Below are 25,146 nucleotides of genomic sequence, written 5' to 3'. Positions count from 1 at the left end.
TTGTCCATTCAAATCTGATGGCAGGGGGGCAGAAGCTGTTCCTGAGTGTGTGTCTTTAGGCTGCTGTACTCTCTCCCTGATGGTAGTGATGAGAAGAGGACACGCCCTGGTTTCTGAATGGTCCATGAACACTGCCTTGCTGTTTTGATCTCTACTGGCACGATTTTGGTTAACAGGTTCTTATTGAAGCTTTGTATTGCACTGTACTGCTTCAGCAAAACAACAAATCTCACGACATGCATCAGTGACAAAAAACCCGATTCTGATCCCAATTAACAAGTGGCTTCCTCGTTCTTCAGAATGCGGCCTTCAGATGAGCAAGAGCCGAATTGTTGGCGGGACCAATTCAACGGAGGGGGAGTGGCCTTGGCAAGCGAGCCTGCAGATCTACGGCCAGCACGTCTGCGGAGGGATGCTGATCAATGAACACTGGGTGCTGTCCGCAGCCCACTGCTTCCCCGGCAGGTAGATCCAAGATTCAAAACTATTTCATGTCATTTGGTGTTGATCGGCCTTACTGCTTGGGGAAAGGAACGGCTTGTGCGTCTGGTGGTCTTGCTGTGGGTGCTACGTAGCATCGTCCCTGATGGGAGTGGGACAAACAGTCAGTGAGCAGGGTGTGTGGGACCCTTCATGACGTTGCTGGCCCTTTTCCAGCACCTTTCTGTATATATGTCCTTGACTGGGGGTAGGCTGGTGCCAGTGATACACTGGGCAGTTTTCATTACCTGCTGTGGGACCTTCCTGTCCACTGCCGTGCAGTTTCCATACCATACAGTGATGCAACCTGTCAGGGTACTCTCTACTGCGCATCAGTAGACTGATGTGAGCATAGATGTGCAGAACTGATCAACGTCAAACTCTTCTATCAACCTCACCTCGTGTTACCCCCTTACAACACCCTCCAGCTCCCCCCTCAGAGGCTCCTGGCGTCCAGTCCAGGATCAAACCACTATGAAGACCATAAGACAAAGGAGCAGAAGTCAGCCATTCGGCCCATCGAGTCTGCTCTGCCATTTTATCATGAGCTGATCCATTCTCCCATTTAGTCCCACTCCCCCGCCTTCTCACCATAACCTTTGATGCCCTGGCTACTCAGATACCTATTAATCTCTGCCTTAAATACGCCCAATGACTTGGCCTCCACTGCCGCCCGTGGCAACAAATTCCATAGATTCACCACCCTCTGGCTAAAAAAATTTTCTTCGCATCTATGTTCTGAATGGGCGCTCTTCAATCCTGAAGTCATGCCCTCTCGTACTAGACTCCCCCATCATGAGAAACAACTTTGCCACATCCACTCTGTCCATGCCTTTCAACATTCGAAATGTTTCTATGAGGTCTCCCCTCATTCTTCTAAACTCCAAGGAATACAGTCCAAGAGCAGACAAACGTTCCTCATATGTTAACCCTCTCATTCCCGGAATCATTCCAGTGAATCTTCAGGCTCTGATTACAATTGGATTTGAAAGGTCAAGATTGAAGGCAAAGTGCTGGGTTAATGGAAGGATTCATAGCAGAAACAGGGGGTCTTCTGGTCCACATCCGTTAATCCCTCAGAGATGCTTTGCAAGTTGATAGAGGGATTAAGAATGCAAATGGTGATTGCCATCACAGGGGATTGAGCTTGAGAGCCATGAGGTAATGTTGTGACTGTAAGACTCTTGTTAGACCACACTTGGAGCATTGTGTTCAGTTCTGGTCATCTCATTATTGGAAGGACGTGGAAGCTTTAGAGAGGGTGCAGAGGAGATTTACCAGGATGCTGCCGGAACTAGAAGACAGGTCTTTTGAACGCAAACAACAGGAATTCTGCAGATGCTGGAAATTCAAGCAACACACATCAAAGTTGCTGGTGAACGCAGCAGGCCAGGCAGCATCTCTAGGAAGAGGTACAGTCGACGTTTCAGGCCGAGACCCTTACTAGTCCTGACGAAGGGTCTCGGCCTGAAACGTCGACTGTACCTCTTCCTAGAGATGCTGCCCGGCCTGCTGCATTCACCAGCAACTTTGATGTGTGTTGCAAGTCTTTTGAAGATTGGTTGATGGAGCTCAAGGTTTTCTCTGTAGAATGAAGGAGAATGAGAAGTGACTTGATAGAGGTGAATAAGATGATAACAGGCATAGAGAGAGTTGACAACCAGAGACGGTTTCCAGGGTGGAAATAGCTAATACAAGGAGGCCATAGTAATAAGACGATTGCAGGAAAGTATAGGGGGGAGGTCAGAGGTAGTATTGTTACACAGAGAATGGTGAGTGCGTGGAACGCACTGCCAGGGGTGGTGGTAGAGGCAGATACATTAGGGACACTTAAGAAACTTTTAGATTGGCACGTGGATGGAAGAAAAATGGAGGGCAATGAAGGAGGGAAGGATTACATCGAAACGAGAAAATCTGCAGACACAAGAAATCCGAACAACACACAGAAAGTGCTGGAGGAACTCAGCAGCCAGGCAGCATCTATGGAAAAGAGTAAAGAATCAATGTTTTGGGCTGAGGCCCTTCATCTGGGCTGGGAAAACAAAGATGAGAAGTCAGAGCAAGAAGATGGGAGGAGGGGGAGGAAGAAGTACGAGATGGTAGGTGATAGGTGGAACCAGGGGTGAGGTAAAGAGCTGGGAAGTTGATTGGTGACAGAGATAAAGGGCTGGAGAAGGGGGAATCTGATAGGAGATGGTAGAAGACCATGGAAGAAAGAGTTGGATTGATCTTGGAGTAGATTAAGTGATTGGAACAAAGGCCTGTACTGTGCTGAAGTGTTTTATGATCTAGACTCCTCCTCCACCTCCCCTTGCAGTTATGCACCACCAGAGTTTTGGACGGTCTATCTTGGCAAGTTCAAGTTAAGCACCGTGGGCAGTAACGAACTCAGCTTCAAGGTACAGAGAATCATTGTCCACCCTTACTATGATGGAGAAACATCCAGCAACGACGTGGCCCTCCTCAAGTTAGACCAGCCCGTGCCCCTCGCGCCAACCATCTGCCCGATCTGCCTCCCTGCCACGACGCACGTCTTCGAAGCAGGCCAGCTGTGCTGGGTCACGGGCTGGGGAGCGACCGAGGAAAAAGGTGAGTGACGTGGTTCCCGTGCCATGCTGGCACAGGGCCGTGCTGGGCACGCTGTTGAAATTGGCCACGCCGGCGTCTCCAGTGTCACAGGAAGAGAGTGAAAGATGAGATGTGAAATGATTGCAGAGATGAGGCATGATTATCACTCGTGTTTACCCCATTTTCCTTCTCGTTTGCCAAGTGGCGAGCATAACCAAGTCAAGTTTAGTTATCATTCAGACTATACGTGGATACAGTCAAATGAGTCAGCGTTCCTGTGGGGCCAAGGTGCACAACATACATTCACATCAGCGAGAGATTAAAAAAAGCGCACACACATTGTTACGCAAGAGAACTCGTGTACAATCCCAGACCCTGAGCGACATGAGGTTGATGGTACAGCTCCCGGCAATCCAGCCTGTCATTCCACCGGTCGAACAGCGGAGAGCAGCACTGCCAGGAGTGGCTAGCCCCCAACCCGAGCACGGACACCATGCTACACAGCCACTGGCAACGCCATTACAGCGTCATTTAATGGCTCCCGGTCCTTCCTTGGCCCCACTCCACCAAACGTCATGTCATTTTGTCCCTCTGAGTGTAATCTGCCAGCAGTCGACATTCTGCTGACCAGTTGCTAATCTCTGACATTTCCTCAACAAGCTCCTAAAGCCAGTGAGTTTAGGGAAGAATCCCTTTGGAACAGCACATCCGTTAAGACCACAAAGTATCTGCCCACATGGTCACATCCACCGGTTCTTGGTCCAGTGCCCAGTGCCTTGATGATTCAAATGCTCGTCTGCATATCTCTTCAGCAAGAATTCCTCCTCCAGTCCTCCCACCCTCAAGGTTTCCTACCTCCCTACCCATCCCTACTCCCTCCTCGTTGACACACACCTCTTTTCGAACTTTGACCCGTTTGTTTTTATAGCTTGGTGCCACCTTTTGTTTGGTAACTTGCCTGTCAAACACCTTCAGCCATTTTGCAATGTTGAAAGCCCTATGTACAGTACAGTGCAAAAGTCTTAGAGATATAGCGTGTGGGCACGTGGCCAAGTGGTTAAGGCATTGGACTAGCAACCTGAAGATCATGAGTTCGAGCCCCAGCCGAGGGAATGTGTTGTGTCCTTGAGCAAGGCACTTAATCACACATTGCTCTGCGACGACACCGGTGCCAAGCTGTCTGGGTCCTAATGCCCTTCCCTTGGACAACATCGGTGTCGTGGAGAGGGGAGACTTGCAGCATGGGCAGTTGCTGGTCTTCCATACAACCTTGCCCAGGCCTGCGCCCTGGAGAGTGAAGACTTTCCAGGCGCAGATCCATGGTCTCGCAAGACTAACAGATGCCTTAATCCCAGAGTGTCTACGAGCTTTGCACACTACTGTATTTGTCAACGTAGGGTGGAGAGCCAGTTTGCTAATCTGGCGGGAGCAAAGGATGTTGGGAATGGTGAGGGTAGAGCCCTGTGGGGAAGATGTGGGACAGATGGCAGAGGAGGAGAGCCAGGGGCAGGGGGTGGCGTGGGTGCAGACACCCCCAGCCCTGAGACACCGGGCAAGGTCATTTGATTCCAAATAATTGGTTTATTGATCAACACAAAATGTCTCTCTGGTGCTTCCCGCTCCCTCCCCTCTCCCTTCCCCTTTTCCCAACCATGATTCCCCTCTCCCTGCCCCTTCCCACTCTCTGTCCACAATAGAGATCCATATCAGAATCAGGTTTATCATCACTCACATGTCAGGAAATTTGTTTTTTTGTGGCAGTAGTACAGTACAATACATAAAATTACTACAGGACTGTGTAAAACTCTTAGCTCCTAGCTATATTTAGATTATGAAGACACGTAGTCCTCTTTTATTGTCATTTAGTAGTACATGCATTAAGAAATTATACATTATTTCCTCCGGTGTGATATCACAAAACACAGGACAGACCAAGACTGGAAAAACTGACAAAGCCACATAATTATAATATATAGTTACAACAGTGCAACAATACCATAATTTGATGAAGAAGTCCATGAGAGCAGTAAAGTTCAAAGTCTCTTAAATGTCCCACATCTGACGCAGACGGGAGAAGAAAGAAAAACTCTCCCTGCCATACCCGACCACAGTCCGACTCTGAGTCATCCGAAAACTTCGAGCTCTGATCAGCTCTCCGACACCGAATACTGAACGCCATCTCTGTCCAAACGATTCGACCTCCTTCTCAGTCGCCAATAGCAGGCAAGGCCGGGGATTTTGAGGCCTACCCTCCGAAAGATTCCCAACCACACAGTAACGACAGCAGCGAACAGGCGTTTCAGAAATTTCTCCAGATGTTCCTCTGTGCTTTCTCGTCTATTCTCCATCAAATCAGAAATATCCACTGCCCCTATTTAACAGATACGATATCATTTATATACATGCTTAAGACTTTTGCACAGTACTGTACAGTCAGTGGCCACTTTATTAGGTACACCTGCACTCCTTCTTAATGCAAATATCTAATCAGCCAATCACATGGCAGCGGCTTAATGCTCAAAAAATATGCAGACATGATCAAGAGGTTCAGTTGTTGTTCAGGCCAAACATCAGAATGGGGAAGAAATGTGATTTAAGTGGCTTTGACCGTGGAATGATTGTTGGTGCCAGATAGGGTGGTCAGAGTATCTCAGAAACTGCTGATCTCCTGGGGTTTTCATGCACAACAGTCTCTATAGGGTTTACAGAGAATGGTGCAAAAAAAGCAAAAAACATCCAGTGAGTGGCAGCTCTGTGGGTGGAAACACCTTGTAAATGAGAGAGATCAGAGGAGAATGGCCAGACTGGTTGAAGATGACAGGAAGGTGACAACAGACATGTGCTTAGAGATGCCCTTTAACACACAACGTGTCGAATTTTAAAGTGGATGGGCTACGGCAGCAGAAGACCAACATACACTCAGTGGCCTTCATGCAACATACAGTGCAGAAACATGCCCTGTGAATTTCCTGTGGGCCAATTCCCAGTCCAACAATGAAGCCTCTCTCAGGGTGGAGGAGCAACACCTTATATTCTGTCTGGGCAGCCTCCAACCTGATGGCATGAACATTGACTTCTCCTTCCGAATTTTTTCTTCACCTCCCCTCTTCTTCTATTCCCCACTCTGGCCTCTTACTTCTTCTCCTCATCTGCCTATCACCTCCCCAGGTGCCCCATCCTCCTTCCCTTTCTCCTCCTCGCCTATTATATGCCTTCCTCTCCAGCCCTTTGCCTTTCACAACCACCTGACTTCACCTGTCTTCTTCCCCGCTCCCCACCTTTTCATTCTGCCACCTACCCCCTTTCTTTTCAGTCCTGATGAAGAGCCCAGCCTGAACCGTTGACTGTTGATTCATTTCCACTGGTGCTGCCTGACCTGCTGAGCTCCTCCAGCATTTTGTGCGTGTTGCTCTCATAGGTGTGATTACCAGACAGAGAGGGGGAAAGAGGGAAAGAGAGAAGGAGTGAACATATGTAGAGAGAGAGAGCTGCCAGCTGACGCATCACGGCGGGGCGGTGCTGGTAAGGGTGACACCCCACAGCACCAGTGACCCAGGTTCAGTCCTGACCTCTGATGCTGCCTCAGTGGAGTTTTCACGTTTCTCCCTGACAACGGATGTGTAGTACCACAAAGGGATCTGGGAAACAGATCTGCAATTCCTCTGGAAATCCGGAGCAACACCCACAAAATGCCGGAGGAGCTCAGCAGGTCAGGCAGCCTCTAGGGAGAGGAATGAAGGGTGAGTGGGCCGAGACTCTCCAATGGGACCTCAAAGGAAGGGTGAAGAAGCCAGAGGAGGAGATGAGGTGAGGGGAAGGAGGAGGTGAGGGGGAGGAGGAGGAGGTGTACACACTGGAGAAGCCAGGAGGGTAGGGGAAGTGAGGATGACATGAGAAACTGGGAGGTGATTGGTGGAAAAAGGATAAAGGGCTGAAGAAGAAGGAGTCTGATTGGAGAGGAGAGTGGACAATGGGAGAAAGGGAAGTAGTTTCGGAGAAGGAAATAATGTTTTCAACGTGGCATCACAGGAGACATGGTTGTAAAGAGAACTTTTGGCACGTTGGAGTTTATTAATCAGGGCGCTGAGTAAAGGTAACACACACAAAATGCTGGACGAACTCAGTACGTCAGGCGGCATCTATGGAAGTGAATAAAGAGTCGACATTTCAGGGCAGAGACCCTTCATCAGGACTGAAAAGGAAGGGCGAAGAACCCAGACTAAGAGAGTGTGGAGAGATGAAGAGTATGGGTGTTGGGATGTTATGTTGAAGTTGTGTAAGACAATGATACACCATAATTTGGAGTATTGTACACAGTTCTGGTCACCTACCTACAGGAAAGATATCAATGGGCTTGAAAGGGTACAGAAAAAACTGACAAGGGTGTTGCTGGGACTTGAAAGAAAGGTTGAATAGATTAGGACTATTACCTAGAGCGTCAGAGAATGAGGGGAGATGTTATAGAGGTATGCAACATTAAGAGGGACGTAGATCGAGTAAATACATGGAGCTTTTTCCTCTGAGGTTGGGTGAGACTAGAATGTTTTAAGATGGTTTTAGGATGAAAGATGAAATATTTAAGGGGAACATGAGGAGGAACTTCTTTGCTCAGAGGGGCATGAGAGTGTGGAATGAGCTGCCAGTGGAAGTGGTGACTTACTGGCCATTACACTGCTGGTGTACAGGGCAGCAATGAAGGTCCTCCAACTCCCATGATGTTCAGGGCTTTCTTCACCGTGTCTGTAGCTTCCTCTCAGTTTTTACTACTGTCACTCATGCAAGTCCCAGGTGGAGACTCAGGAATACTGTCACACTCAGATGTAGAAGGATTCTTCATTGCTGTCTCCATAACTGTCTTGTTTTACCAGTCAGGGTTGTTACCCCTGAGCTGAACCCCCGAACCCGGAGGACCGGTAAACTACTCTTAGTCTGGCCTCTACTCTTTGACCGGTTTGGCATGGATGACCCTACCAAGAGCCAAAGCACAAAGCCCTGACTCCAGTGAACGTAGCTCTCCGGGTCATTGAGGCACACAAGCCTCCAAACCCAACAACAAAGGGGTAGATTCAGGTTCAGTTGATGTAGAAATGACCTGGTAACTCTGCGTGCGATTGTACCTGTGTGTGTGTGAGTGAGACTGGCCGCCCTGTGTTTCTGGCCACATCCCAGAGACACAGGAGGCTGCACAGGATGAAACAAGCCAAAGAAACCAGGAGAAACCAGTGGTTCTTTCCTTTCAGGTCCAGTAGAAGATGTTCTTCAGAAAGTGGACGTGAAACTGGTGGATCAGTCAGTTTGTAATGAAGCGTACTCCTACTCCATCACGCCCCAGATGATATGTGCTGGTTACCCAGAGGGCAAGAAGGACTCCTGCCAGGTACAATCTTTATCCAGAATCCTAATTGCCAAGACGATGTAACTAAGGTTCCTCACTGGCTGTGTGCCTTGGACTAGAGCCCATCTTGTTCAAAAGGTCAAAGGTCTATTTTATTATCAAAGTTATGTATGCAGAATACAACTCTGAAATTCATCTTCTCCAGGTAGCTGTGAAATACAGAAAAACAAAATAAAAAGAAAATGCTTGCAAACTCCACCCTCCCAATCCCTCGTAGAACCATAGAACATCACAGCACAGAAACAGGCCCTTTGGCCCTTCTTGGCTGTGCCAAACCATTTTTCTGCCTCGTCCCACTGACCTGCACCTGGACCATATCCTTCCATACACCTCTCATCCATGTACCTGTCCAAGTTTTTAAATGTTAAAAGTGAGCCCGCATTTACCACTTCATCTGGCAGCTCATTCCATACTCCCACCATCTCTGTGTGAAGAAGCCCCCCCCCAATGTTCCCTTTAAACTTTTCCCCCTTCACCCTTAACCTATGTCCTCTGGGTCTTTTCTCCCCTTGCCTCAGTGGAAAAAGCCTGCTTGCATTCACTCTATCTATACCCATCATAATTTTATATACCTCTATCAAATCTCCCCTCATTCTTCTACGCTCCAGGGGATAAAGTCCTAACCTATTCAACCTTTGCACACAAGATCTAACAGATCTCCCACCCAGACACAGACATGGCAGTTAACATCAAACCCCTAAATCAACTCCCCCTCCCAACCTCTCCCTCACACAAAAACTAACAGATCTCCCACCCAGACATGGATACAGCAGCTGAAACATCAAACCCTTAAACTCTCAACCTCTTCCCCCCCAACAAAAACTAACAGATGACTCACATGGACAGACATGAACAAGAATATCAGACCCCAAATCCCCAACCTCTCCCTTGCCCAAAAGAAGTAACGTATCGCGCACCCGCCGATCAGCAGCAAAACAGAAAACACAGAAAGAGACCAATATAAAGTATCGTCCACACCAATCATCACATAGGTCTCGGAATTTCGGAATTTTCTTCTCAGCATCGTGGAAAGCAACAACTCGAACTTTGTCCTTCTGTAGGAAGCAACCGCCGACCCGCGACCTCCCGACCTCTGACCTGATGCAGCCGACTGCCCCCTATTACCCCCTTATATTTCCATCCTCTTTGCATCTCCACCTCCTACAATCCCCCCCCCCCGTTTGCCTCTCAAGAGGTTTGACTCCTTGGCTAGGTGCTGCTGGTTCTCTCCTCTTCCCGCCAGGACACAATAATCTCTCTGAACTCCTCCCCGTCCAACTTGATCTCACCCCACCCTCAACGCTACTCAACCCTGCTCCCTTCTGTGCCAATGGCTCAGAACCCCAACTCCATGACCACGGTAATCATGGGTCGCCGCGGTAGCGTAGCTATTACAGCTCAGGGCGTCGGAGTTCAGACTCCAATTCTGGCGCCCTCTGTAAGAAACTTTGTATGTTCTCCCCGTGTGTGTGTGGGTTTTCTCCAGGTGCTCTGGTTTCCTCCCACAATCCAAAGACAGTAGGTTAATTGGTCATTGTAAATTGTCCTGTGATTCGGAGGGTTAAATAGGGCAACAAGGATCATTGGGTGAGAGGGTCTGCTCTGTGCCCGAACCCCCTCCCTCGCAAATAAATAGCCTCTGGCCATTCTCAGCCTCTCCAGAATCCCCCAGTCTGCACCTTCACCCGTTCCACCCCTGCCTCCAGTGTTATGACCTGTGTCCACTGCCCATTCTCGTCTCCTGTACCAGGACTGAACTTGAACAGAACTCGCAGTCCTGAATCTGAACACATCTCTCCGATTTCTCTGCACTTTGCCCACTGGGCCACCGACGATGAGAGCAAATTGGCGGTGATTGAAGGTCCAGAGGTTCATTTCATTGTCAAAGTATGCCTGTGCAATCCAACCCTGATATTTGCCTTCTCCAGATAGCCGTGAAATACAGAAAAGCCATGGGGGTTGTTGAGAGAAAAATCATCAACTCCCCCATGAAAAAGAAAAAGAAACAAAACTCGCAAACCCCAAACCCACATGGAAAATGGCAGCTAGAACATCAAACCTCAAACCCGCCCCCACCCCCCCCCCAACGCTTCCCTCACACAAAAACTAACAGGTCGCCCACACGGAAAACAGTGACTGGAACATCAAACCCCAAACCCCCTCCCTCTCAATAAAAGCGACAATAACATCAAACCCTAACGCCCCTCCCTTGCGAAAAAGAACAGCAACAATAGCATCAAGCCCCCAACGCCCTCTCTCATACACAAAAACTAACATCACCCACATAGAAACAAGAGCATCAGACCCCAAACAGTTTTATACTTTTTCCATTCACCGTGGCTTCCTAAAGCTTCTTCAGATAGGACGACCTATAGGACACAGAGACCTTGAACCCAAAGGTACAGGCCAAGCTCGAAAAACTTTCTACCCCCCACCCCCCATCTTTCCGAGTCTCTACAAACTGAGATGTGGACTCTGATTCTCTCCCACAGATGCTGCCCGGTCTGATCAGTGTTTCCAACATCTCTGTCTTGATTTCAGGTTTCTGTCCTCTGCAGGCTTTTGTATATTGTATTTTCCTTCCGTTTCGGTGATGTGGACGGTCTTTCTTTTGTCACCGGTTCAGTGCAGCCTGATGCCCTGCCCCCACCCTTCACTCCTCCAACCTCTGACGGTACAACGACAACCCTCTTAAGCCTGTGCGTACGGGCTACGCCGTAGGCCTGATTTATACTAATGCGTAGCCCTACGCCGTAGCAAGCATGCGTTGTTGTGTCTGCGTTGCTCTGCAATTCACCGCCACAACACTAGTTGGTGGTGGGGTTTCTATGCCACTGTGTTGAGTTTCTTTGTGAGAGACATGGACGAGGAAATGCATTTCAAATATTTTCAGATATAGGCAGGTAGATTTGACAATTTGGTTCATTGTCTCCAACCATTCATTTCGCATCAGTGTACAGACATGGCGGACAAAAGCAACCAGAAATGCGATGCTACCAAGCGGACCAATCGCAGTTGTTGTGGTCTGCTTCGCCGCGATGCGTGAGTTACACTTTTGGGGAGGTGCACGTCACCCTGCGGCGTAGGGTACGCGGGACTTACGGTGTGCATTTGACGTAGAAGTATAAATTGGGCATTGCACCTGCTTCTAGAGACACTGATCAGCAAATTTGCAGATGTTTAGGAGAAGTTGGGTAGGTGGATGGATGAGAGATGGAGGCCTGTGGGTACAGGTAGATGGGAATAGGCAGAAGGCCAGGCAGGCACGAACTAAATGGGCCAAAGAGCCTGTTTCTGTGCTCTGGCACCGTTCGACTTTAGAGCAGAGAATCTCAACCTGGGGACGACAGACCCTCGATTAATGGTAAGGGTCCATGGCATAAAAATGATTGCGAACCCTGCCCTAGAGTAGTTCCTAAGGCTGCTTCTTTTGACTTAGTCAGACCGACAAGGGGCCCTGGTGTATTAATGAATGGCGGACTGTGAGTAGAGAGGACTGTGGCTCCTTTCTGGAGTCACGGCATCAACCAGGTGATGGGGCCTGTGGTGAAAGTCCTGTCCTCCTTGGCTGAGCCCACATGTGGAGGTACAGCCAGGGTTGGCCACCTGCTACAGGAAGGGCAGACCCTGCCTCTATTACTGTGGAGACTACGGCCTCAGGGGACCACCCCGCTCTGCGGGCGGTCGGCGAGCTGCATCCGCGGGGCTGTCACTGTAACATGGGCGGCGTGAATGCAGATGCGTGCACAGCAAGATCCCAGGCGAGCAGAGCGCCGGGTTGTAGGTTCTGCTGTCTGGGCGGCTGGGAGACACGGGCTTTGCTAAAGTACACAGTGAAATGCTCCATCACTGTCCTTAAGGGACAAAAGAATGCAGTTTTCCTCAGTAAGTGGGCCAGGTGTGTGGGCCTAGGCTGCTCCCTCAGTGAGGCGTGGGGGTGTGGGGGGCGGGGTGCGATGCTCCCTCAGTTCTCCATTGGACTTGTGCGTCTGTGTTGGGGGATTGGAGTCAGTGAGTGCAGGAGGGGACGGAGACCACGCCACCATATCACAATCAAGGCAGCGAGCTCTCCAAGTGCTCATGAGGCTGCGGGGCCACGCCAGCCTCGTGCATCCAGGTGATAGAAAGGTAAAAGGTGAGGGAATGGTGAGGTACCAGAGGCAGTAGCACAACTACAACTATACAGGGTACTGGTGAGGTCGCACCTGGAGTACTGTGTGCAGTTCTGGTCTCCTTACTTGAGGAAGGATATACTGGCTTTGGAGGTGGTGCAGAGGAGGTTCACCAGGCTGATTCCAGAGATGAGGGGGGTCAGACTATGAGGAGGGATTGAGTCACCTGGGACTGTACCTGCCAGAATTCAGAAGAATGAAAGGAGATCTTATAGAAACATATAAAATTATGGAAGGGACAGATAGAGGCAGGGAAGTTGTTTCCACTGGTAGGTTAGAACTAGGGGACATAGCCTCAAGATTTGGGGGAGTAGATTTAGGACAGAGATGAGGAGGAACTGCTTTTCCCAGAGAGTGGCGAACCTGGAATTCTCTGCCCAATGAAGCAATGGAGGCCACCTCAGTAAATATATTCAAGAGAAGGTTGGACAGATTTTTGCATAGTAGGGGAATTAAAGGTTATGGGGGAAAGGCAGCAGGTTGAGGTGAGTCCATGGCCAGATCAGCCATGATCTTGTTGAATGGTGGAGCAGGCTCGACGGGCCAGACGGCCGACTCCTGCTCCCATTTCTTATGTTCTTGTGTTCTTCCGTACAGGCCATCCACCCCAGCCGCCTACAACCCCACCCCGCCCCGCCAGCAGTAGGCAGGCAATAACCCTGATGCTCTTCTCGGTCCACAGGGCGACTCTGGAGGACCGCTGGTGTGCGCGGAGTCGAGCGGCAGATGGTTCCTGGCCGGAATTGTGAGCTTTGGTTATGGCTGTGCCCGACCGGAGTACTACGGCGTTTACTCGCGCGTCACCAGATTGATCACCTGGATCCGCAGCGTCACCTCGTAACCAAAGCAGACCGCTCGTGCACCAGGTGTGGGAGGCTGACCATCAGTGGTGATGTCACAGGGACCATCTTGAACGCACCACAACACTCAGCAGCTTTTGACGATGTCAGCATGAGAAGGTCAAAGCTCAGCACCTTTTTGATTATGTCAGCACAGGATGATCAAGGCTTCTGACCTTTTTTGATGATGTCAGCATAAGAAGGCCAGTACTCTGCACCTTTTGATGACATCAGCATGGGATGCCCAGTGTGACTTTTGTAAATACTCTATCAGGCCGATAAGGCAGGAGTTGGGACCTTTTGTAGAAATTTCTCCATCTGTATTTTTGGGAGGTTTGTGCAGTTCTGGGTAAAGAATTTTAGGAACCAAGGGATTCAAAAGCCAACCAAGATAATGTTAGAATTGGTTACCACCACTTCCTAGACCCATCAATACCCAGGGCACTGGACGCCATCTCTGTCACCTGCTCATAAACAGACTGGGAGGGTGGAGAGTGGAAGGTTAGGGGCATTGATCCAATCCCGACTGACTCATTTCCAATTTGTTTCTCCCCAGCTTTGTTTTGTTACCTGCTACACACCCCCCACATCACACTAGCAACATTCAACTGCAATCAATGTTGGATTTTTCAAATTGCCCCCCTCCCCACCCCCACCCCCACCAGGATTGCGTGCTCAGTATGAGATCTTGCTGTGCACAGAAACATTTTGTCCCCATGGCTCACTACTCCTCTTCAAGAAGGGTGTCCTTGCCTTGAGTGGGCTTCGGGACATCAGGAGGCTGTAAAAGGCACTTCCTGCACTGTTCCCCCGGGGAGGTTCAGGGAGTTTAACTGCGGCCTCTAACGACACGGCATATTGACCCCTAAGTAGACTGTCGCCACCGAGGCACCTTTCATTCCAACTGTAGAAACTGAGGCCATTCTTCCCATTGAACCAAAACTGGAAGTTTGGAATATCCACTATTTATCCCCACACACCCAAAGGTTTCAAACCCCCACCCCCCCACCTCTCTCCCTTTGAAAGTCCCTGTTAAATCTACTTCTACAGTCCTTTCAGCAGCTATCCCAGATCACTGCCTGAAACTTCTCCCATCTTTCCTCTGCATCTTTTGTCAATTGACTTTAAATTTGTCCCATCTGATATTGCCTTTGGAAGGTCATAAATCAATTCTCTTTTATATCTCCGTTAAATCAAAGTTCAAGGCAAATTTAATATTAAAGTGCAAAGATCGCACCATATACAACCCTGTGATTCGTATGCTTGCAGGCATTCACAGTAGATATGGGAAACAAAATGCAATCAATGAAAGACTGCACCAATATGGGCGTTGATTCAGACAACAAACTCTGCAAATACAAAAATAAAGAAATAATAATAATAATAATGAGTAATTATTATAATAATAATTATCGAGAACATAAGATGAAGAGTCCTTGAGAGTAAGTCCGTGGGTTGTGGGAGTAGTTCAGTGATGGGGTGAGTGAAGTTACCTCCTCTGGTTCAAGAGCCTGATGGTTGAGGGGTGATAACTGTTCCTGAACTTGGTGGTGTGGGCCGTGAGACTCATGTACCTTCTTCCTGATGGCAGCAGTGAGAAGGGACCATAATGGTGAGGGTCGTTGATGCTGGGGACCGTAGGAGGACAGGCCCCAGCATTTCAGATCCTTCCACTGATCTCTAAAGCTCCACATTGGTTTAAAAGTTCGAAAACAAAATGGTACTGAGAAAGTTCAGAATCATCTCGAGCTATTCTGAGAGACATGATTTGAAACAGCCCTGGAATTTTGTTCTGTAGTTACACTGTTTACAGGGACAGAAAGCACTCTTTGTGAAAGTGGTTAATGCTACCACGGGGGCACAGGGTGAAGCTGGAAAGAAGAAATAGTGGAGGGAGGAAACACTGGGTGAGGGATTGTCAGTAGAGGAAGGAGTACACTGATATTTTCCTGAGAGAAGTTGGAGAGTTTTTTTTGGCACAGAGTACAGTGAGTTAAAATGCAATTTTCTTGGCCCTCTGTTTAAGATGAACAAAAAGAACATTTTGATGTTGAATCTGTTTTGCTTGCATTGATATTTCCGAACTTTTGCAAGTTGGGTGCTTTGCCTGAAGTTGGCTTTGCTCGGAAGGTTTTCGGAGGAATGCCGTCATCGAGATGATTGCTTGCTGAGCCCCTCAACAAAAGAAAGATCCTTTCTCTCATCAGAGCCACAGGCACCATAACCAGCCCTGATCAAGAGGACCAGGTTGGCCATGTTCCAAAGACGTATGGGTTCCGAGGTTAATTTGGACACATGAGTGTAGTTAGGTGGTGCAGGCTTGTTGGGCCGGGAGAACGTGGTGCTGTGCTGTATCTCTAACTAAACTAAAATTAAATTTAAAAACTGATACAGTGAGGTAACACGACACTGAACCAAATATTCCAGACATCTCACGACCTGCTCACACTATCAGCGCAGGGGTAATGACGGGGTGCAATTACAATACACAGATTTCTCGATTGTCCTGCCAGACCAAACCACCTATTCCCTGAGGCAAACGTTATCTGGATGACTACCGCATCCTTGTTTGCTGTTCTGAAAGCATAGCGCGCTTCTGGTTAAACTTTAACTGAAGTTGTTCCCAGATGGTGGTTTATTTAAATGGGACATGCTCACAGTGTGCGCTGGCAATGACAGAACACAAGACAGACGCCCAGGTAGAGATGGCGACAAGGGTTTGTTTATAAGAGTTCCAACAAAACATCAGCGGTTCGGCCGAGCGACATGGTGAGATGAAACCTTCTCAAAGGTCGGACCCCGCGATAAGCGCCAATCGGGTGTCTGCTTAAATAATCACAGAATGCGGAAAACCCTTGCCAGTCAAAATAAATTCAACAAGGTTAAACAGAAAGCACAGAATTAATGACTTGCATTAAACAAAATAACAACTCACGTTAAAGCAGCAAGGAACAAATTCAAGTGCTCTGGAGACCTCGGAACCCAATGCTCTCTAGTCCAAACAGCTCATTACAAGGACAGGTACAGCAAAGGCTGAGTATTAGTACAAACTGCAGATGGACAGCCCATAGAACATTGCTATGGTGAGTATGGCTGACCAAAAGAAACATTGCCAATCTGTTCGGCGACATGATAACAACTTGAAATTCTACTGCACCTTTCAAAGCCCCAGGATATGATCCCAGCAATGAAGTACTGCCAGGAGCCTCATCTGGGGGTGCTGGAATCTGTAGGGGTTGGGGGTTGGCCTTGCTTGTCGATGCTGCCCTCCAGTGTTTGCTCAGTGGAAGAACAAGCTGGACCAGAACAATCTACAGTCATGCCACTCAGGGACTTCAGTTAGCTAGTTTTTTTCTTTTCTCTGAAAATCATAACCATACGTGCTATTTATTATGTGCAGTGTGCTGTTTGCTGTTGGTAATGCGTTTTGCACCTTGGCCATGAAGGAACGCCATTTTGTTTGGCTACATTCATGTCTGGTTGAATGATAATTAAACTTTAATTAGGAAACATGCGGGCCAAACAAAAATCTCTGAGGAACTGAGCGGGTCAGGCAGCACCTGTGGAGGAAAGGGAATGACTGACCAACGTTTTGCGTTGAGACCCTGATTAGGCCTGAGAGCAGAGAGGGGAGACAGCCAATGCAAAGAGACACAAGGGAGGGGTGAGGCATATCCAGTAGGGAGTTGGGGTTGGTGGGCAGATCGAGCCAGGTGGGAGAAGGATGGAGGGAGATGGTGTTTGTCATGAAATGTGCTGTTTTGTGGCAGCAGTACAATGCAATACATCTGGTGGCGTCGTGGTTACCAAAGGGCTGCAGATAGTGGGATCTAACAGGAAGGCAGAGGGTGTCATCAACACTACAGTACCTCACTGTTCTGCAGAGCAACACCCACACACACACAAACACAATGCCAGAGGAACTCAGGAAGCATCTGTGGAAATGAATCCTTGCTTTGGGAGAAAGATCTTGGCCTAAAGTATATTTTTTGTGTTTTTAAATGTATTTATTTACAGGATGTGGGCATTGTCAGCTAAGCCAGCATTTATCGCCCATCCCTAGTTGTCTTTGAGAAGGTGGTGACGAGCTGCCTTCTTGAACCTAACTATTGACTGTTCATTCCCCTCCACAGATGCTGCCTGTGTGTGTTTGTGTGGATTTCCAACATTTGTAGAATGTCTTGTATTTATAACTCATTATTTTGCTGTCTTTGCACTATGTATTCATTTTATTATTAGATACAGAGTAGGCCCACAACCCAGCAATCACCCAGTTTAACCCTAGCCTAATAATGGGACAATTTGCAACCGACCAATCACCTACCAACCAGTAGGTCTTTGGACTGAGGGTGGAAACCCTACGCGGTCACGGGAAGAACGTGTAAACTCCAACCAGTCGGCCTTTGGACTGAGGGTGGAAACCCTACGCGGTCACGGGAAGAACGTGCAAACTCCTTACAGGCAGTGGTGGGAATTGAAACCCGGCCGCCAGTACACTAAAGCGTTGTGCTAACCACTACGCTACCAGATGTATTGCACTGTTCTGCTGCCACAAAACAACACATTTCATGACAAACTTCCAGGATAATAAACCTGATTCAGATGCAAGGTAATGTGGCCTCTTGTACTTCGGAGATCTTTTAAAGGAACCCTGCATATTCAACAAGGCTGGTGGGATATTGCCCTCAGTAACAAGAGCACAGAGGAAGAAGACGCGTGCACTTAAACTGACTCGCTCCGACACATTAACAATTCAAGAATAAGGTGCAACAGTGAATGCAGGAAGACAGTAGCTTTGCATTGTACTGCTGCTGCAAAACAACATATCTCACGACATATGCCCGCGATATTAAATGGTTCTGATTCATTGCAAGCTTTAACAGAAAAAGGAATCCGCACCGTTCATCTCAAACAAGATAAAATCTGCAGTTGCTGGAAATCCAAGCAACACAAATGCTGGAGGGACTCAGCAGGCCAGGCAGCATCTATGGAAGAGTACAGTTGATGTTTCGGGCCAAAACCCTTCAGCGGCGCCGTTAATCTGTTTCACTGCTTCCAGAGGAAGCAATACTTATGAAGCAGGATAACAGTTTGAAATACCAGGGACTTTATTCCGCACGCAGGAGGAAGGGGAAACGACCTGGCCTTGCAGGCTAACAGCCAACTTAATCAAAAGTTAGAGTGTGCACAGGCGGCCCCTGGAGGATTCTGGGCCAGTACTGCGGCTGCAATGAAAACTTTCCCAGACTGAAGGCTGGCACTCAATCAGGTCTCGTATCACCAGCACATGTCGTGAAATGTGTTGTTTTGCAGCAGGTACACAATGCAATACATAATAATAAAATCTATAAATTACAATAAGTATATAAAAAAAAATTTTAAATAGTGCAAAAGGAGAGGAAAAGCAGTGAGGTAGTGATCATGGGTTCAACGTCCAGTCAGAAATCGGACGGCAGAGGGGAAGAAGCTGTTCCTGAATCACTGAGTGGGTGTCTTCAGGCTCCTGTACCTCCTCCTTTCCCTCCTCAGAAGAGAGAATGTCCTGGGTGATGGGGGTCCTTAGTGATGAATGCCGTCTTTTATGAGACATGGCCTTTTAAGGTGTCCTGGATGTTAGGGAGCTGGTGCCCATGATGGAGCTGGCTGAGTTTACAACTGTCCCCAACTTTTTCTGATCCTGTTCAGTGAGACACTAACTGTGCCTCTTCACTTTAAGATGTATTCCCCGATTAGAGATTACAAGAAAGTGAAAATGCTGGAATAGATCATTGCCACTGTCAGGCCTCAGGATACCTATGGACGAAAGACACTTTAACCAGGCACAGTGAATGACCCGCCTCCCTTTCTATTCCACCAGCTAATTCATTTCAACTATGTGGACATTAACATCTCAGGAGTGTTTCATGACTCTGGCTTGTACTCACTGTTCAGAAGAAGGAGGGGGGATTTCATTGATATATATTGGACATTGAAAGACCGAGATAGAGTGGATGTGGAGAGGATGCTTCCTGTAGGGGGGAGAGTCTAGGACCAGAGGGCACAGCCTCAGAGTAGAAAGACTTCCCTTTCAAACAGAGTTGAGGAGTAATTTCTTTAGCCAGAAGGTGGTGAATCTGTGGAATTCATTGCCACAGACAGATGTGGATTAATTGGATGTATTTCATTTCAAGTTTACTTATCATTCAACCCCACATGAGTATAGGCGAACAAAACAGTTCCACATGGGTCAAGGTGCAAAATACTTTACCAACAGCACACAGCACAAATAGCACATATGGTTATGATTTCAGAAAAACAGTCACAAAGATAAAAATATATATATTGTCCTGGTCCAGCCTGTTCTTCCACCGAGCAGCACTGGGTAACCACCAGAGGGCGCTACCACACGACCACCTGAAGGCAGCACCAACTGAAAGTTTCAAGCAGAGGTTGATAGGTCTTAATTAATAAGGACGTCAAAGGTTACCAGGAGGAGGTAGGAGTGTGAGATTGAGAGGATTAATAAATCAGCCATGATAGAATGGTGGAGCGCACTCAGTGGGCTGAATAGCCTAATTCTCATTCTATTTCTTACGGTTGGCAGGGTGGAGATACTTTATAGTTGCCAAACAATTAGTACCAGAACATACAATCATCACAGCAATATTTGATTCTGCGCTTCACACTCCCTGGATTACAAATATTAAATATTAAAGATATTAAAATAGTTAAAATTAGTAAATACTAACAATTTAAATTATAAATCATAAATAGAAAATAGAAAAATGGGAAGTAAGGTAGTGCAAAAAATCAGAGAGGCAGGTCCGGATATTTGGAGGGTACGGCCCAGATCCGGGTTAGGATCCGTTCAGCAGTCTTATCACAGTTGGAAAGAAGCTGTTCCCAAATCTGGCTGTACGAGTCTTCAAGCTCTTGAACCTTCTCCCAGAGAGAAGAGGGACGAAAAGCCTGTTGGCTGGATGGGTCATGTCCTTGAGTATCCTGGCAGCACTGCTCCGACAGCGTGCGGTGTAAAGTGAGCCCACGGAGGGAAGGTTGGTTTGTGTGATGTGCTGCGCCGTGTTCACGATCTTCTGCAGCTTCTTCCGGTCTTGGACAGGACAACTTCCATACCAGGTTGTGATGCACCCCAGAAGAATGCTTTCTACGGTGCATCTATAAAAATTAGTGAGGGTTTTAGGGGACAGGCCAAATTTCTTTAGCTTTCTCAGGAATTAAAGGCGCTGGTGGGCCTTCTTGGCAGTGAACTCTGCTTGGTTGGACCAAGTCAGATCATTTGTGATATTGACCCCGAGGAACTTAAAGCTCTTGACCTCTTCAACTTGCGCACCACTGATGTAAATTGTGTCGTGTGACCCGCTACTCCTTCTGAAGTCAACAACCAATTCTTTCGTCTTGCTGACGTTGAGAGATAGGTTATTGATAGAGATACATCTTTACCAAAGGAGGTGTAAGGCGTTCCTTCCCTCCACTAGCCTGCAGGTCACCCTTGGGCAAGGTGTAGCACCTGCTTAACCGCAGCCCTGCCCGTCCCCACCGGATCAGGGTTTCATGAAGCCATGGGAGCAGGTCGTATGAACAGATGGTGCATATCACAAGTCCTGGTTATGCGATCGCTGATACCAGGCAGACAATCTCTGAAGAGTATTGATAATGGCTGGGGTCACCCATCTTGTAAAGACACTGCCCAGAAGGCAACAATGGCAAAGCACTTCTGCAGAAAAATTTGCCAAGGACAATCATGGTCTTGGAAAGACCATGATCTCCCATGTCACACGGCGCATAATGATGATGTCATACGACACAGCGCATGATGATGACAGCTTATGGTCTTATTGCTAATCACTATGGACCAGAAGGTGTTCCTGATATTGCTTCTCTGAACCTGCCCACCTCCCACAGGTTGTCCACAAGCACCGTCCCAACCCCCTTTCCTAAAGCTTCCTCCCCAGGCTACCCGCCTGAACCCTCCACAAGCTGCAGCTTCATCCTCCTCCAAATGCTCTGTGTGCAGCAGGTTTACCACCCGACTCCGAGGCAGGACCCTCCCTGTGTAAAACCTTGGAGGAACTCAGCAGGTCAAGCTGCATCTGTGAAAGGCAGTAAACGTCGACTGTTTATTCCTCTCCACCTGGCCTGCTGAGTTCCTCCAGCATTTTGTGTGTGTTGCTCTGGATTTCCGGCATCTGTAGACTCTCTTGTGTCTGTGTCACACCTTGTCAGGGAAGGTTTACTGACCTGTTTTTCAATTCAGCAATTCCTGTTTACTCATAATTAATTCAGAATCACTAGACCATAAGGCAGATGGAGTTTAATACAGACAAGTGTGAGGTATTACATGTTGGAAGGACAAACCAAGGTAGAACATACAGGGTTAATGGTAAGGCACTGAGGAGTGCAGTGGAACAGAGGGATCTGGGAATACAGATACAAAATTCCCTAAAAGTGGCGTCACAAGTAGATAGGGTCATAAAGAGAGCTTTTGGTACATTGGCCTTTATTAATCAAAGTATTGAGTATAAGAGCTGGAATGTTATGATGAGGTTGTATAAGGCATTGGTGAGGCCGAATCTGGAGTATTGTGTTCAGTTTTGGTCACCAAATTACAGGAAGGATATAAATAAGGTTGAAAGAGTGCAGAGAAGGTTTACAAGGATGTTGCCGGGACTTGAGAAACTCAGTTACAGAGAAAGGTTGAATAGGTTAGGACTTTATTCTCTGGAGCATAGAAGAATGAGGTGAGATTTGATAGAGGTATATAAAATTATGATGGGTATAGATAGAGTGAATGCAAGCAGGCCTTTTCCACTGAGGCAAGGGGAGAAAAAAACCAGAGGACATGGGTTAAGGGTGAGGGGGGAAAAGTTTAAAGGGAACATTAGCAGGGGCTTCTTCACACAGAGAGTGGTGGGAGTATGGAATGAGCTGCCAGACGAGGTGGTAAATGCGGGTTCTTTTTTAACATTTAAGAATAAATTGGACAGATACATGGATGGGAGGTGTATGGAGGGATATGGTCCGTGTGCAAGTCAGTGGAACTAGGCAGAAAATGGTTCGGCACAGCCAAGAAGGGCCAAAAGGCCTGTTTCTGTGCTGTAGTTTCTATGGTTCTATGGTTCTATAAGACATTGGAGCAGAATTAAACCCAATGACTTGGCCTCCATGCCCATCTGCAGTAATGAATTCCACAGATTCACCACCCTCTGGCTAAAAACAGGCAGAATGAGACACAGAGAGAGAGAGAAAGAGACAAAGAGAGAAGGGATGAGAGGGGTTAGGTCTGTGGGAAAAAAAGTGAAGATTAGTTTTATTTGTCACATGTACACTCAAACGTCGAAACATACAGAGAAACGGGTCGTTGGTGTCAATGACCTATACGGGGTGAGGACATGCTGAGGGCAAGTGTCACCATGTTTCCAGCACCAACCTAGCATGTCCACAACTTACTAACCCTAACTTGTACCTCTTTGGACTGTGGGAGGAAACCAGAGCACCCGGAGGAAACCCATGTGGTCATGAGGAGAACATACAAACTCCTTACAGACCAGCAGGAACTGAATCCCAGTCGGTAAAACTTGGCACTATAAAACATTGTGCTAACTGTATGCTACAAAAAGCACAGGAGAGTGGCTCAATTGCTCTTTCAAAGAATATGCATCACTATACAAAATGTAGACAAGTCCTTGGGAGGTTTTGCTGCATACAATATGGAGAAAATGTTCATCATCCTGGACGTTTTCTTTGTCCTTGACAAATAAGCCTTAACTCTGCTCTCTCATTGTTCAAGGTGCTGTCGGCTCGGCCTTCAATGCAGAAAGGCACCACCAGGGGTCACTAGAGGCCACAATCAGAAATGCAATGTGGCGGCCTCTGGTTCTGACCAGTAACAGATCTGTACCAAGTAATCTGGTGTCATGTGGGTGAGAGAAAGGCAACGTCCCATCAACACCGAGGGACTTCTGTTCTTACTGTCCCATACCAGGAGACTCATTTTACAGGTGATGGTGGCTTTTTTACTGCCTCAGTCCAGATGGTGTCACAGTCCAGTCCCCAAAGCAAACTCAGACACAAACACAGGCACAAACACACTATTCACACAGAGTCATACACACATTCACACTCACACAGTCATATACACATGTACGTACTCACACAGTCATATACAGACACTCACACAGGGTCATATACACATTCACACACATGTACGTGCGCTCACTCTCTCTCACACTTTGTCATACATACTTGCACACTCACTCACATCTTAGCACCATCTCAGATATTCTTACACGTACAGGCATACTCACACACGCATTGTGTCTTCTACTCACTCTCACAATCACACTCGTATATTATCACAAACACACACATACTCACAATCACACTCATCACACAAACACACACACACTCACAAGCACATTCGCACACACTCACGTACAAACTCACACACACCCTCACAAACGCACTCATACCCACTGTTGTACAAACTCACACACACTCTCACAAACACACACACACATTCATAGTACTTGTACATTCAACAATAGACTCAACTTGGACTTTGACTTCAATAAAAGACGACAATAGAAACCATAGAAACTACAGCACAGAAACAGGCCTTTTGGCCCTTCTTGGCTGTGCCGAACCATTTTCTGCCTAGTCCCACTGACCTGCACACGGACCATATCCCTCCATACATCTCCCATCCATGTATCTGTCCAATTTATTCTTAAATGTTAAAAAAGAACCCGCATTTACCACCTCGTCTGGCAGCTCATTCCATACTCCCACCATTCTCTTGTGTGAAGAAGCCCCCCCCCTAATGTTCCCTTTAAACTTTTCCCCCCTCACCCTTAACCCATGTCCTCTGGTTTTTTCTCCCCTTGCCTCAGTGGAAAAAGCCTGCTTGCATTCAATCTATCTATACCTATCATAATTTTATATACCTCTATCAAATCTCCCCTCATTCTTCTACGCTCCAGGGAATAAAGTCCTAACCTATTCAACCTTTCTCTGTAACTGAGTTTCTCAAGTCCCGGCAACATCCTTGTAAACCTTCTCTGCACTCTTTCAACCTTATTTATATCCTTCCTGTAATTTGGTGACCAAAACTGAACACAATACTCCAGATTCGGCCTCACCAATGCCTTATACAACCTCATCATAACATTCCAGCTCTTATACTCAATACTTTGATTAATAAAGGCCAATGTACCAAAAGCTCTCTTTACGACCCTATCTACTTGTGACGCCACTTTTAGGGAATTTTGTATCTGTATTCCCAGATCCCCCTGTTCCACTGCACTCCTCAGTGCCTTACCATTAACCCTGTATATTCTACGTTGGTTTGTCCTTCCAACGTGCAAAACCTCACACTTGTCAGTATTAAACTCCATCTGCCATTTTTCAGCCCATTTTTCCAGCTGGTCCAAGTCCCTCTGCAGGCTCTGAAAACCTTCCTCACTGTCTACTACACCTCCAATCTTTGTATCATCAGCAAATTTGCTGATCCAATTTACCACATTATCATCCAGATCATTGATATAGATGACAAATAACAATGGACCCAGCACTGATCCCTGTGGCACACTACTAGTCACAGGCCTCCACTCGGAGAAGCAATTCTCTACCACCACTCTTTGGCTTCTTCCATTGAGCCAATGTCTAATCCAATTTACCACCTCTCCATGTATAC

The 25,146-nt window shown here is 47.5% G+C and overlaps 1 protein-coding gene across 1 annotated transcript in view; it reads left to right on the top strand.

Moving 5' to 3' along the window:
- The window catches only part of LOC134354130 (transmembrane protease serine 6), a 95,274-nt gene extending 80,433 nt beyond the window's left edge, over positions 1-14,841 (top strand). Inside the window, exons 15-18 of the mRNA XM_063062930.1 lie at positions 300-465; positions 2,798-3,069; positions 8,289-8,425; positions 13,298-14,841. Coding sequence (XP_062919000.1) covers positions 300-465; positions 2,798-3,069; positions 8,289-8,425; positions 13,298-13,456 — 734 coding nt within the window. The 3' untranslated portion in view covers positions 13,457-14,841. The remainder of the gene's footprint in view (positions 1-299; positions 466-2,797; positions 3,070-8,288; positions 8,426-13,297) is intronic.
- Positions 14,842-25,146: the final 10,305 nt, after the last annotated feature.

Source organism: Mobula hypostoma, chromosome 11 (genome assembly GCF_963921235.1).
Source record: "Mobula hypostoma chromosome 11, sMobHyp1.1, whole genome shotgun sequence".
NCBI lineage: Eukaryota > Metazoa > Chordata > Chondrichthyes > Myliobatiformes > Myliobatidae > Mobula > Mobula hypostoma.
This window is presented reverse-complemented; position numbering and strand designations above follow the sequence as displayed.